At 40.1% G+C, this 13,578-nt stretch overlaps 1 protein-coding gene and 1 non-coding gene across 2 annotated transcripts; one reads left to right on the top strand and one right to left on the bottom strand.

Annotated features, from left to right (window-relative positions):
* Positions 1-272: 272 nt before the first annotated feature.
* LOC127077028 (small nucleolar RNA R71) lies at positions 273-379 on the bottom strand. The gene has a single exon (XR_007787016.1). It is a non-coding gene; the product is annotated as a small nucleolar RNA R71 (small nucleolar RNA).
* Positions 380-12,550: 12,171 nt separating this feature from the next.
* LOC127073288 (late embryogenesis abundant protein Lea5) lies at positions 12,551-13,306 on the top strand. Its single transcript, XM_051014434.1, has 2 exons — positions 12,551-12,748; positions 12,834-13,306. The coding sequence occupies exons 1-2, from the start codon at positions 12,681-12,683 to the stop codon at positions 13,054-13,056; spliced, it is 291 nt and encodes a 96-aa protein (XP_050870391.1). The 5' UTR covers positions 12,551-12,680; the 3' UTR covers positions 13,057-13,306.
* Positions 13,307-13,578: the final 272 nt, after the last annotated feature.

Below are 13,578 nucleotides of genomic sequence, written 5' to 3'. Positions count from 1 at the left end.
AACCCTCACTATTATCAGCCGTCCAACAACATCAATTTTCTGGAAATCCTACGGACGATCCTAATGAACACCTGACCAAGTTTGTGCAGTACGCAGATACTGTAAAGGCGAATGGTGTATCTCAAGATGCGATAAGTCTGCGCCTAATTCCTTTCTCATTAAGAGACAGAGCTTGGGCTTGGTTGCAATCCTTGACCTCCAACTCCGTTACAACATGGGAAGAACTGAAGAACGTTTTCTTATCCCGATATTTTCCGTCGAGCAAAACTGCTATGCTGAGAGCTCAGATTAACGAATTCAGGCAAAAAGATGTGGAATCTCTCTACGAAGCGTGGGAGAGATACAAGGACATGATGAGGATATTTCCACATCACGGTCTCGAAGACTGGGTGATCATTCACACATTTTACAATGGGCTTCTGTATAACACAAGACTTACAGTAGACGTTGCCACGGGTGGTGCACCTATGGATAAGCCATACAACGAAGCCTATCAACTCATTGAAAACATGGCCCAAAACCATTGCCAATGGGGAGGTGAACGAACTCCAGTGGAAAAGTCCCAGACAAAGGGTGGAATGTACGAAATCAGTAGCCTTGACCATGTTCATGCAAAGGTAGATGCCCTTGTTCAAAAATTATATAACTTGACCATACCACCCGCAGCCACCGTGGTTGCTATAACTCCAAATTGTGAGTTATGTTGAAACCCTGGACACACTGCACAAGAATGTCAAATATTAGCAGGAGTCCCAACCGATCAAGTGAATTACACACAAGGAAATCCCTATTCGAATACCTACAACCCAGGTTGGAAAAACCATCATAATTTTTCATATAAGAATAAAAACGCCCTGTATGCACCTGGCCAAGCACCAGCTGTTCCGCCTGGATATCAAAAGTCAGCTAATAATGCTCCTAACATGCCTAGGAAGTCAAATCTCGAATTAATGATGGAAAGCTTCATAGCTACCCAAGCTCAGACAAAAAAAGACTTCTTGAACCAAAACATACATACTAGCGAGCAACTTAAACAACTAGCGAACAAAGTAGATGCCTTGGTCACCCACAATAAAATGCTTGAAACATAGATTTCACAAGTGGCTCAACATCAAGCATCTACAGCCGCTCCAGCTGGAACATTTCCTGGACAGCCGCAACCTAATCCAAATGGGCATGCAAATGCCGTTATATTGAGGAGTGGAAAAGAAGTAGACGGACCCGTAGATCCAAGACTCCAAAACCCTGCCATGTACCAAAAACCAGATAAAACCTCAACTGAGCAGGTGAATGAACCAAAGGAAACAGAAGATAATACCCAAGAGGCCGAAGAGAAAGAGAAACCTTATGTGCCTCCACCTCCTTATAAACCACCCATTCCGTATCCTCAAAGACTCAAAAGTTCTAAAACTGCGAGTCAATTTAGGAAATTTGTTGAACTTCTGAAGCAACTAAACATTACGATACCCTTTACAGAAGCCATCGCACAAATGCCATCATATGCGAAATTTCTTAAGGAAATCCTATCCAATAAGAAAAAGATTGAGGATGAAGAAACAATTACACTTACTGCCGAGTGTAGCGCCATAATCCAGAATAACATGCCTCCCAAACTAAAAGACCCAGGTAGTTTCTCCATACCCTGTGTCATTGGAAAATTCATCATAGAGAAAGCTTTATGCGATCTAGGAGCCAACATTAGTGTAATGCCCTTAACCATTTGTAGAAGGCTCAGTATGGGAGAATTAAGACCGACCAAGATGTCTGTTCAATTAGCTGACCGCTCAATCAAATATCCTGTCGGTATACTAGAGAATGTCCCAGTACGTGTAGGACAATTTTACATTCCTATAGACGTTATAATCATGGACATCAAAGAAGATGTCAGTACACCTATCATACTAGGAAGGTCATTCTTGGTTACCGCCGGAGCCATAATAGACGTAAAGAGAGATAAGCTGACATTCGAAGTTGGAGAGGAAAAGGTTGAATTCATCTTGACCCAATTCTTACAAGCGCCAGCTATAGACGACACCTGCTATCTGCTTGATGTCATAGACGAGTGCGTGAGAGAGATGGAGATGCAAGAAACCACATATTCATATATAATGAAAATCCAAATCCCTCCAATCTTTGAAGATGATAATTGGCATGAACCCAAACCAAAACGAAAGTCTAAGAGAATGCTTAGCACTTACACCCAACCATATGCCATGCCCAAAGAAACCTGACTTGGAATTAAAAGCACTACCAAAGAACCTAAGATACGAATTTCTAGACGCTGAACTGAAAAGACCAGTAATAGTCAACGCTGACTTAGGACAGATGGAAATTGAGAAATTACTAGATGTTCTAAGAAGATACCCAACAACGTTAGGATATAACATCACCGATCTAAAAGGAATAAGTCCTTCTATCTATATGCATCGCATTATGCTAGAGGAAGATTGTAAAACCTATAGAGAACACCAGAGAAGGATCAACCCAATCCTAAGTACCGTAGTCAAGGATGAAGGAAAGAAACTGCTAGATGCTGGAATCATATACCCGATCTCCGATAGTCAATGGGTTAGTCCCGTTCATGTAGTACCCAAGAAAGGGGGTGTCACAGTTGTTAAGAACGAGAAGGGCAAATCCATAGCACAAAGAGTTGTGATCGGAAGTAGAATATGCATTGACTATAGAAAACTAAACAAAGCCACTCGAAAAGATCATTTCCCTCTACCCTTCATTGACCAAATGCTTGAACGATTGGCTAAGCATTCTCACTTCTGCTATCTAGACGGTTATTCAGGATTCTTTCAAATCCCAATCCATCCTGACGACCAAGAAAAGACTACCTTCACATGCCCTTATGGTACATTCGCCTATTGACGAATGCCATTTGGACTATGCAACACTCCCGCAACATTCCAAAGATGCATGATGGCAATCTTCGTCGATTTTATAGACGACATCATGGAAGTCTTCATGGACAATTCTTCTGTTTGTGGGCAGAGTTTCGAAGGATATCTATCTAACCTCAAAATGGTACTCAAAAGATGCGTGAAAGTAAACCTTGTTTTAAACTGGGAGAAATGCCATTTCATGGTTCAACAAGGAATCATTTTAGGTCACGTGGTATCTGACAGAGGAATTGAAGTAGACAAAGCTAAAATCGAAATCATAGAGAACCTTCAACCTCCGAAACCCGTACGAGAAATAAGAAGCTTTCTAGGACACGCTGGTTTCTACCGACGTTTTATTAAAGATTTCTCGAAAATAACCAAGCCACTTACAGGTTTATTAATGAAAGACGTTGGTTTCATATTTGATGAAAAATGCTTAACAACGTTCAACCAACTGAAAACATCTTTAATCACCGCACCCATAATGCAACCACCTGACTGGAGATTACCTTTTGAAATCATGTGCGATGCGAGTGATTACCCAGTAGGCGCGGTACTAGGACAAAGGAAGGATAAGAAGCTTCATTCTATTTACTATGCGAGCAGAACACTAGATCCAGCCCAAATGAACTAGCCACCACTGAAAAAGAACTTCTAGCCGTCGTGTTCGCTTTGGATAAATTCCGTTCCTACCTAGTGGGGGCAAAAATTATCATCTATACCGACCACGCCGCTATTAGATATCTGTTAAGTAAGAAGGATGCCAAACCAAGACTTTTAAGATGGATCCTGCTCTTACAAGAATTTGATTTAGAAATAAAAGATAAGAAAGGTACTGAAAACGTAGTAGCGGACCACTTATCACGTATCGAAGGGAATAAACCTGAACAAAACCCAATTAACGATGATTTCCCTTACGAATGACTCATAGCCCAAATGGAAAGTGATATGTCTGAACTAACATTAAACGATACAGAAATAGAAGAATCCGTGGAAGAAATACATGCGAATGCAACTCTGCCATGGTATGCTGATTTTGTCAACTACCTAGCCGTCGGAGTACTTCCACCGGACTTATCTTACCAACAGAAGAAGAAATTCTTCCATGACCTAAAACAGTATTACTGGGATGAACCTTTACTTTTCAAAAGAGGTACCGACGGTATTTTCCGTTGATGTGCTCCGGAGGACGAAATAGATGATATAATCTCTCATTGCCATCCCGCTCCCTATGGAGGGCATACAAGTACCTCAAAGACCTGCACTAAGATCCTGCAATCAGGCCTCTTTTGGCCTACCCTATGGAAAGACGTCCATAACACGGTGATAAAATGCGACCGGTGCCAACGCACTGGCAATATCTCAAGACGGGATGAAATGCCACAAACGGGAATCTTAGAAGTAGAAGTCTTCGATGTATGGGGGGTTGACTTTATGGGACCATTCCCAGCTTCTTTTGGTAATGAATACATACTCGTTGTTGTCGACTATGTTTCAAAATGGATCGAGGATGTAGCCTCTTCGAATATATTTGGAAAACTTCTTCTGAAGTATGGAGTCCGACACCGAGTAGCAACACCGTATCATCCACAAACTAGCGGGCAAGTCGAAGTCTCAAATCGAGAAATAAAACAAATTCTTGAGAATACCGTAGGAATATCCAGAAAAGACTGGTCATCCAAACTAAACGAAGCTTTATGGGCCTACAGGACGGCATACAAAACCCTGATAGGAACCACACCCTTCAAACTAGTTTATGGTAAATCATGTCACCTCCCTGTGGAATTAGAACACAAAGCATATTGGGCAATTAAAACCCTAAATATAAACTATACTCCCGCTGGCGAGAAATGGATTCTAGACATCCACGAATTAGAAGAACTGAGATTGGACGCTTACGAGAATGCCATGATCTACAAAGAGCGAACCAAAAGATGGCATGACAAACGCATTTCTAGGAAGGAGTTTAAAGTCGGCGACGTAGTGCTACTATTCAATTCAAGACTTAAACTTTTTCCAGGAAAACTCAAATCTCGGTGGTCCGGCCTTTTCGAGATCACCAAAGTCCTAAATAGTGGTACGATAGAAATAATAGGTAGGAATAGTGACCCTTTTATAGTAAACGGGCAGCGACTAAAGCATTATCATAATATCGAAAATAGAGACTATTCGAATAATCTCAGACTCATAGAGTTGCCCGCTCAACCCAACACCTAGTACACCGCGACGCTACTGTCGAACTTACGACATTAAACAAAGTGCTTAGTGGGAGACAACCCACCTTTTTTGTTGTCTTTGTTACAAACTATTTTCCTTCTTTGCTTCTTTTCTTTATTTTGTTTGCTCCCCCCTTCTTAATTCTTTGCAGTCATTCTTGTTGCTACTAGTGACTAACTTAGACATATTGGATACTGACAAACAGGAAAATTACTAACTAGTTAGTTAATTACTTTCATCATGCAACAAATAGAGACAGTTTTTAGAGGCAGAGTTCAACGAAGGCAGTATGATTATCTAGCCCGAAAGGATATGGAATTGACCATATATTATGATGGACCGACCATGGATAAATTAGGCATCCGAGATAGCATCCTATTTATGTTTAACCAGCTTGGGTGGGAGAACGCAGCCATTAAGAGATGGTTTGTCACGTACCGTGAACTAACCTTAGAATTCCTTAGCTCCCTTGTATACAACCCCGAACATGGTTACAGACTTAATAAAGGGTTGATATCCTTTAGGTTGTTTAGCATGGATTTCACCTATCGCCGTTGAGACCTTGCTGACCTCCTAGGATTCCCTAGTGGCCCTTTCGTCTTTACTACCCGCCAGGAGGACCTAATCGATGACATCGACCTAGATGACTTTTGGGGTAGCATAACTGGAGAATCCAACCCAAACCCGAATGAGATGCACTCACAAAAGATCCATAACCCTGCTATCCGATACTTTCATAAAATACTAGCCCACACCTTATTTGGTAAGGAAGAAAATAACACCTTAGTTTCCCGCGATGAACTCTTCATCTTGCTATGTGTCGACCAAGGTCGACATGTCAATATCGTGACATTCATGATGGAAAGATTTGTGCACCTTGCTAAGAACAACCGTACCCGAATAATAATAGGTGGCCTAGTAACCATGATAGAAAACGTCATAGGACTTGTGTGCCCACTTTATGAGCTTGTACCATTTGGAAACATCCGACCCATGGATATCGAATTTTGCTTTAATCGCAGAATCATAGGAAACATTGGAACGGATACCTTTGATTATCTAATCAATAACGAAGTGGTTAGACTATTTACCTTGCCTAACCATGAGAAAACGAGTGTTCACAACCGCAATAACTGGCTTTATGACTTAGAGGAACACCCTATTGATCCACCTTCACCTCCTGAGACTCCGCCTAAATATGAGTGTATCAACGACCCTATCCATATGGAAGAATCTGACCCTGAAACACCTCCCAACTATTATAACATTGATGAAATGGTCCCCCCATCATACACTGATAATCATGCCATGCTCATCACCCGTCTGAATGGTTTTCAAGCTGACATCAAAATTGTGAAAGAAGAGATAAAGCTCATACGCTTTAATGTCTTAGGCCTGATAGATATAGCCGTTGAGCAGTTTCATCATCTGAACGAAGTTGTAGCTGCATTGGGACAAAACCGTGGCTAATACTACTGACCATTGATTTCTCCTACTTGCACTAAGCAATGAGGACACTACTTTGTTTTGTGTGGGGAGGGAGCACATTTATTTCATTACTTTTGTTTAATTACTTTATTACTTTTGTTTGCTATGTTATCGTTTCTATTATTTTTCTATGTTACATTTAATTTCAATTTATCAATTCAATTGCTATTCATTTATTTCTGCTTATTTATTTATTTATTTATTTTTGCATCTCTTTTTAATTAAATTGCTAAAGTTATCATAATGCTGCTGCAACCTGTGTTAAAAATTGAAAATCAGAGTGTGACGACTGTCACATATAGGGTGACACCCGTCTCACAGACGTGATGGCCGTCACACATCTGTCATGATCGTCACACGGCATGCAAATGACCGTTACGAGCATTTGACCGTTGCAGACAACCGTTACGCACCCGTTGCGCATCACGACCGTCACACCCCTGTGACGACCGTCACGAATTCCAGAGAGCTCGCCTATAAATGCAGGCGCTCTTTCTTTCTTCTTCTTCATTAATCACCACTCTCTTACATTTTGCTCTCCATTATTTCAATTCTTTATAATTTTTTTCAAGCGTGTAACTCACAAATATTCCATCCCACCCACCAATACCAAAAGTTTCATACACCTTACAAATGGTCCGTCAAGAAAGAGTTACTCCCGACCTATCAACCGTCGTATTCCGAAATGGAGAAGCCGGCGAGCGCCAAAGAAGCAACTACCTCAAGTTCTACCAACGCTTCGTTCAAGCTACGAGGTATGTTGATCATGAATGTCTGACGGAGTTAGGACTTTTGGAGGGCGTGGAGTGGATGCTAGCTAACTCCAGCTTGACGCAATTGTGTACCACACCGCAACCAACCTACGAAGCGCTGACCCTGGAATTTCTGAGTTCCTACTCCTACATCACACCCCCTGGCGCTACCCAATACCTCACAGGAGTAACCACATTTAGAATGTTCGGCACCGAGTACTCCCTAAATCAAACCCAGATAGCGAGAATGCTTAGTTTCCGACATGGAGAAGGAATCCACTGCTGCATCCTAGAAGGATGGTCAGAGATAGCATTTCCAGTTTGGCACAACCTCACCAACATGAATGCCATGAGCTGGGATACGCTCAACGCAACATATCTCCATAACCCAGCCATTAGATACTTTCACCGAGTCCTGGGGCATATAGTCTTTGGAAGAGTCAGCAACCATAAGGTAAACTCCAAGGAATTTTTCCTTCTTCACTGTGTGTTTGCCCAAATTGCGTTCAATGTTACTCCTTTCCTACTAGCCAACATCTAGGTTGCATGCATGAGAGGCAGCCAGACGTTTTGTTGTGGGGGAATCATCACCTCCATAGCATTAGGTTTGAACCTGGGAGATATGCTAGCCAATTTGCCAGCCCTGGAGGCAGAATTCCTCGACATCGACTACTGTCGTGCTTCACACCTAATCAAAGCAAGAGATGACGGGAAATATCATCATGTTGTCAGAAACAAGGTAGTTAGAAGCATCATCATGCCCAACAGGAACCGCACAAACCCGAGAGAAATGGCAAATTGGATTTTTGATCTGGATGCCCCCGAGCCAAATGATGGAAATCCTGGTAATGGTGCAGATGAAGTCGAGGAGGAGCTTGACAAAAGCATGCCTCAACCACCTCAAGAGCACACTGTAGAGACTTCTTCCCGAGGATAGCGGAGAAGCGAACGAAGACTCGCCTCCATGGAAAACATCTACGCCGAGATGTTACGACACAACCAAATAATGGAAGACCGCCAAATGGAAATGATGCAAGCGATCCAGCAAATGCAGCGGGATCGACACGATTATGCTAACTGACATGATCAGGGGATGGCAGAACTTTCAGACCAGATGAGTGCCCTGACTTATCGCGTAGATGCCACCCAGGAGTATGCTCAGCATGTAGGATTGGATCCTACCCAGCGAGGAAGAGGTGAGTGCGCAAGAGCAAGAGCCAGAGCACGCAGAAGTTGGCAGCGTAACGACGAGTAGTGAATTTTTGTTTCTTTCCTTTTTTATTCCTATATACTGTTGCATTGAGGATAATGCATTGTTTAAATGTGGGAGGAAATCCTTATCACTCCTCTACTTTTTTCTATTGCTAACATTTTCAACCAATACAATTTTTTTTGCTTGTCCTTATCAATCATTTTTACATATTTTGGCATGACAATTTTTTTTCTCCTTAAGATTAAATGCATACCCTACGAGTACATAGGTTGTCTTGTGGATGCTTTGTTAGGAAAACTGAGAAATATCTAACAAGATTGATACCGTCCCGACACCCTAGATCCCTTATTTCTACGAGATCAGTTTGAATAACCATTATACCGACACCTTAAGTCTCCATTATAGATTAACCCCTAGTAGTTTATACTAGCAGTCAGCACCGTCTCGAGCGCAAACCACGTGGAGAGCCGATGAATATAAGTGTTTGATGCCTACAAATTAAGAAATTCCTTCATACTGTTGCTATCAAGAAATTAATAAACGAACCATACAAAAGGTTGCAAAGATATACAAAAAGAAGGAACAGAAACCCCAGTTGGTTGGTCCAGAGGTACCTGGTACTGGACTCGGTAGGGCGAACTACGGTTCGATCCCCCACAACCTTAAAAAAGGGGATATATAAAGGGGTACCACACTAGTGTACCAGACCCCCCATGCTAAGAAAAGCATCAAAGTCACTAACCGACTACTTCATTAAGTGCGTGCGGAGGCAAAGGGCTTAATGTGATTGCGCTAGAATGAAACCGGGTGAAATAGAAACAGAGACACTAGGTTCAGCTATAATAGCATGATTCGAACCGGCTTGTGCAAAGGAGAGATCTACGCTAAAGTTGAAAGCTCGTGTCGTCACAATATCTTTGGTGTTTTACTCGAATATCGGCCATCTTACCCATCTTCCTGACAACCACGTACGAATGGGGAATGTATTCGCGTTTAACTTCGTTTTCAAATTGTATTTGCTTGAGGACAAGCAAAGATTCAAGTTTAGGGGAGTTTGATAACGCGAAAACACATCAGATATTTGCCTTGATTTACACTCAAAGATCATACCATTTTTATTAATATCCCAATTATTGCGCAAGTATTCGTGTTGTTTTTGCAGGTATTTAAATCTCCATGCATTAATGAGCAAAATGAAGAAAATGAAGAAAAAGAAGAAGAAACAGATGAGAAAGCACAGAAAAAAGCAGAAAATAGGACATGCAGAATTTGCTGATGTGACGACCGTCACATATTCATGACGCTCGTCACGACCCAGACTGTGACGACCGTCACAGGCCCATGACGAGCGTCACACGACCACAATATGCGCTTTGAAACAGTTAATCACAGGCACCCAAACGTGTCTAAATTCCCTCCAACAACCCGACTCCAACGGATTCCTCATTCAAACCAAGTCTTCCTTAAAAATCTCAACCACCAAAACCTAAAAGAGCACTATATAAAGGACCAAAATGGGAAAAATTGGGAACGCCTGCATTTACACTTACGCTCTGCAATTTAGTTTTACAGCTTTCTAGCTTTTTAGTATTTTCTTTTCAGCAACCTTGTTTCCGTTACTTTAGTTTATTCGCCATTCTTTTTAGAATTCCGTTTTCCCTTTTCCTTTCCGTTTTCCAGTTAGCCATAGTAGTAGTTTCCTACACTGGGGAACTACTACACTTTATTTAATTTTAGTAAACAATTTGTATTGAAGAAGCAGAAGCCTACCGACTTGTGGAGGGCTGCTCAAGTGCTCCAAGAATCGCTATACTCTGTTACTTCGATTGCCAGGTTTTATTGAATTACTATTATTATTGCCCAATTATCATTATAATCATGTTTGCCACAATGTTGATCTGTTTAAGCTCTGTGTTTGCTTTATTTAACATGTCCGGCTAAATTACCAGTATCAGTATGTAGCAATTTAATTAGATGAGATTTAATAATAATCGGTGAAAACCCTTTTTCTCAAACAATCTTTTAGGCTGAAGTTTTTAATTTAAATTTAATTAACTTTATCACAAAAGCGTGAAAAGCTATTTAATACGGTTTTGCCACGAGAGCGGGAAATTAACTAAGGTGAGAACCAACAATCGCGAGAGCGTGAGGCTCGAGCTGGATAGTAAAAATTAGGCATTGAGTTTAAAAACAGCGAGAGCACTTTAAAAGCAATTAGAACTTATTTATTTTCAAAAAGTAATTTTAACTTCAAATGGGACAGCGAGAGCATACATTCTGACTTAAAGCTATAGGCCGAATCAACAACCACGAGAGTGTGAGATAAAGCTTTTTAAATAAATATTTTCTACTGAGAGATATTTGGCATTTAAACTATTCACCGATGACTTATCGAATCCCTGACAATTAATGCGCTGCATACTGATTCCTTCCATAAATTTCTTCTTAAAACTACATTTCCCTTAGATTTACTATTTTGCCCCTGAACTTCTATTAATCATTCCTTTAGCTAAACATAGTAATGTTAGTAACACTAGTTTGACCATAGGTCCCTGTGGGATCGATATCTTTTAAAATTAAAGCGACTGGACTGTGCACTTGCAGTCAAGTACCCGGCAGACTATATTTTATATATAGCCAGATCTAGCATCATCTTCCTTCTTCTTCTTTGCACTTCCCAACATGGTAAATGTGATTATTCATGTCTCAATCTACTAACAAGTTAGCTTTAGGTCTTTGGTACCGTATCATTTCCTTTTGTTTGAGAATCTTTGTTAGCTTATGCTGGATAGGGTTTTTAGGCTCCCTGAGCTCCCTATGCCTTCTACCATTTTGAGCTGCATTTTGAATACCCCTAAATCTTCCCCTTATACTGTTTATCTCCTTCTACATTATTCAAACACTTCTAACTGTTTTAGGATTCCAATGATCATCTTGAACTCTAACTTCCCTAAGATTACTTTGTAAACCTCTGTTATCATCCAAAGTTGTGTTAATCATGTCATTATAAGTATCTTCGAGAACCCAAGCGCATTCAAATTTGAAAGATTTAGAAACTCTCCTGCTAACCTGTTCATTGAGAGAAATCAATAAAGGGTGATGATCTGAAAAGTCAAGGTGAGTGAGGACCTTAACTTGCACATCTGGAAATTGAATCCTCCACGAATCATTGTAAAAAGTTATGTCTAGTCTCTCAAAGACTCACATTCCCCCGTGGTACACCGGCCATTTCCAAGTATATATTGAGAAATAAGTGTGAGTTGTGTTGAGAAACAAGTATGAGATCTAAGTCCAGCATTGCTTAGAAAAGCGAAGGTTGAGCATTTTATAAGTGAGAGAACTCATACACCTATCACTTTAAGGTTTTGGGTGAATATGTGGTATCTCTCTCACTTGTTTGGGTGAGTCTTTGACCTTTAGGTGAGTGTTTGACTCAATGTAAAAGCTTCCCCCTCATGATGACTCAAATGTATATTTGTAACATGAAGCTCTCATGTCTATGAGATTACACTTGTCAATTCGATCCCGAAACAACTTTCACTTTCTGATGGAAGTCGGAGCTCCCGCGTTCTTCTTTGTCATTGACACAATGTCATTAAAATCGTCTCCAATCATCTAACCACTGTTCACTCTAGAAGCCATGTATTTTGATGAATAAATAAGTGATACATTTTGTTGAAAATACTGAGATAAATTGATATACACTGACAATGTAAATGTTTTTTTACACGGTCACTTAATCACAACCACCACTAATTTATTTAAAATATTTTATTTTTATTTAAAACATTTAAAAAATAATACAGACGGATGATTGTGATGCATTGACAATGCATAACTATTAATCTCAAATAATATTCATAATACAGAAAAGTACATTAATTTCTTAGTAACCACGTGTTGCAATGGTATCATGCCTCCTATTCGGTGTTCCATTTCGTTACGCCTCCGGCTTTCAAATATATAGCCAACCCAACAATCTGTCTTTCTTATGTGCATTATAAAAGCCCTCCTAAACCCTAACACAAAACAGAGAGTAATATATTTTTGGGTGCTGCGGAAGCATTCTGAGTTTCCACAAACATACACATCAAAGAAACACATTAATAACTAAATAAACAAATGGCTCGCTCTCTCTCACAAGCCAAACATCTTGTTTCTCAATCTCTCCCCCTGTTTCATCTTCATCGGTCAGTTCCAATTTTCTTGTTATTTCATTTCGTTTAATCTAATCTTACCCACTCAGTTTAGTTAACCTCTCGTTTTCTCTTGTAGCCGAGGTTTTGCTGCGGTATCTGATGTTTCGGCGAGAGTAGGCCGCGGAAAGTTGGGAAGCCTTGAAGAGACGCCCGTGTCAAAAGATGGCCAAGAGGCCTGCTCTGCTTGGGTCCCGGATCCGGAAACCGGATACTACAGGCCCGTTAATTGTGCCCCTGAAATTGACCCGGTGGAGCTCCGACAGGTGCTACTCAAACACAATACCAGATCATCCAACTAGAGCATAGAGGAGTTGCCAGATATTGTTACGGTGCGATAATGAGATTTGGGTTTTGCGGCGAGTTTGAGTTTTTGTTTATGTTAACCTTTATAAGCAACATATTTTGGTTCTTTTGTGTTGCTGTTTTAAAAAAAAAAATTATGTTTCCACTTTGTGGCAGTTTTGATCTATCTACATCTATTTATCTCGATAATGGATTGAGTGAAGAACTAAGTTAGTGATTTGACACATCAAAAGTTAATTTAATTTATATCTTCTCTAATTTTTAATTGCATAAGTTATCTATCTAGTTTATTCATAGATCATATACATCACTATTCAATACATTGTTTAGAGCATTTCATTTGAGATAACTAATTTTAATTAAGTTATTTGTGTGGGATCAAATTGTAAGAAGATAAAAAGAGCTTATTCTTAATCAAATTGTTTCATTTTTAAAAATTTAAATGAAATATTAAAATATAAATATAGGTATTTATTATATGTAAAAAATTTATAATTTTTTTTTCGTGAATTATCATA

The sequence above is a fragment of the Lathyrus oleraceus genome, chromosome 4 (assembly GCF_024323335.1).
Source record: "Lathyrus oleraceus cultivar Zhongwan6 chromosome 4, CAAS_Psat_ZW6_1.0, whole genome shotgun sequence".
Lineage (NCBI taxonomy): Eukaryota > Viridiplantae > Streptophyta > Magnoliopsida > Fabales > Fabaceae > Lathyrus > Lathyrus oleraceus.
The sequence above is the reverse complement of the archived record's forward strand: the minus strand, read 5'-3'. Positions and strand labels throughout refer to the sequence as shown.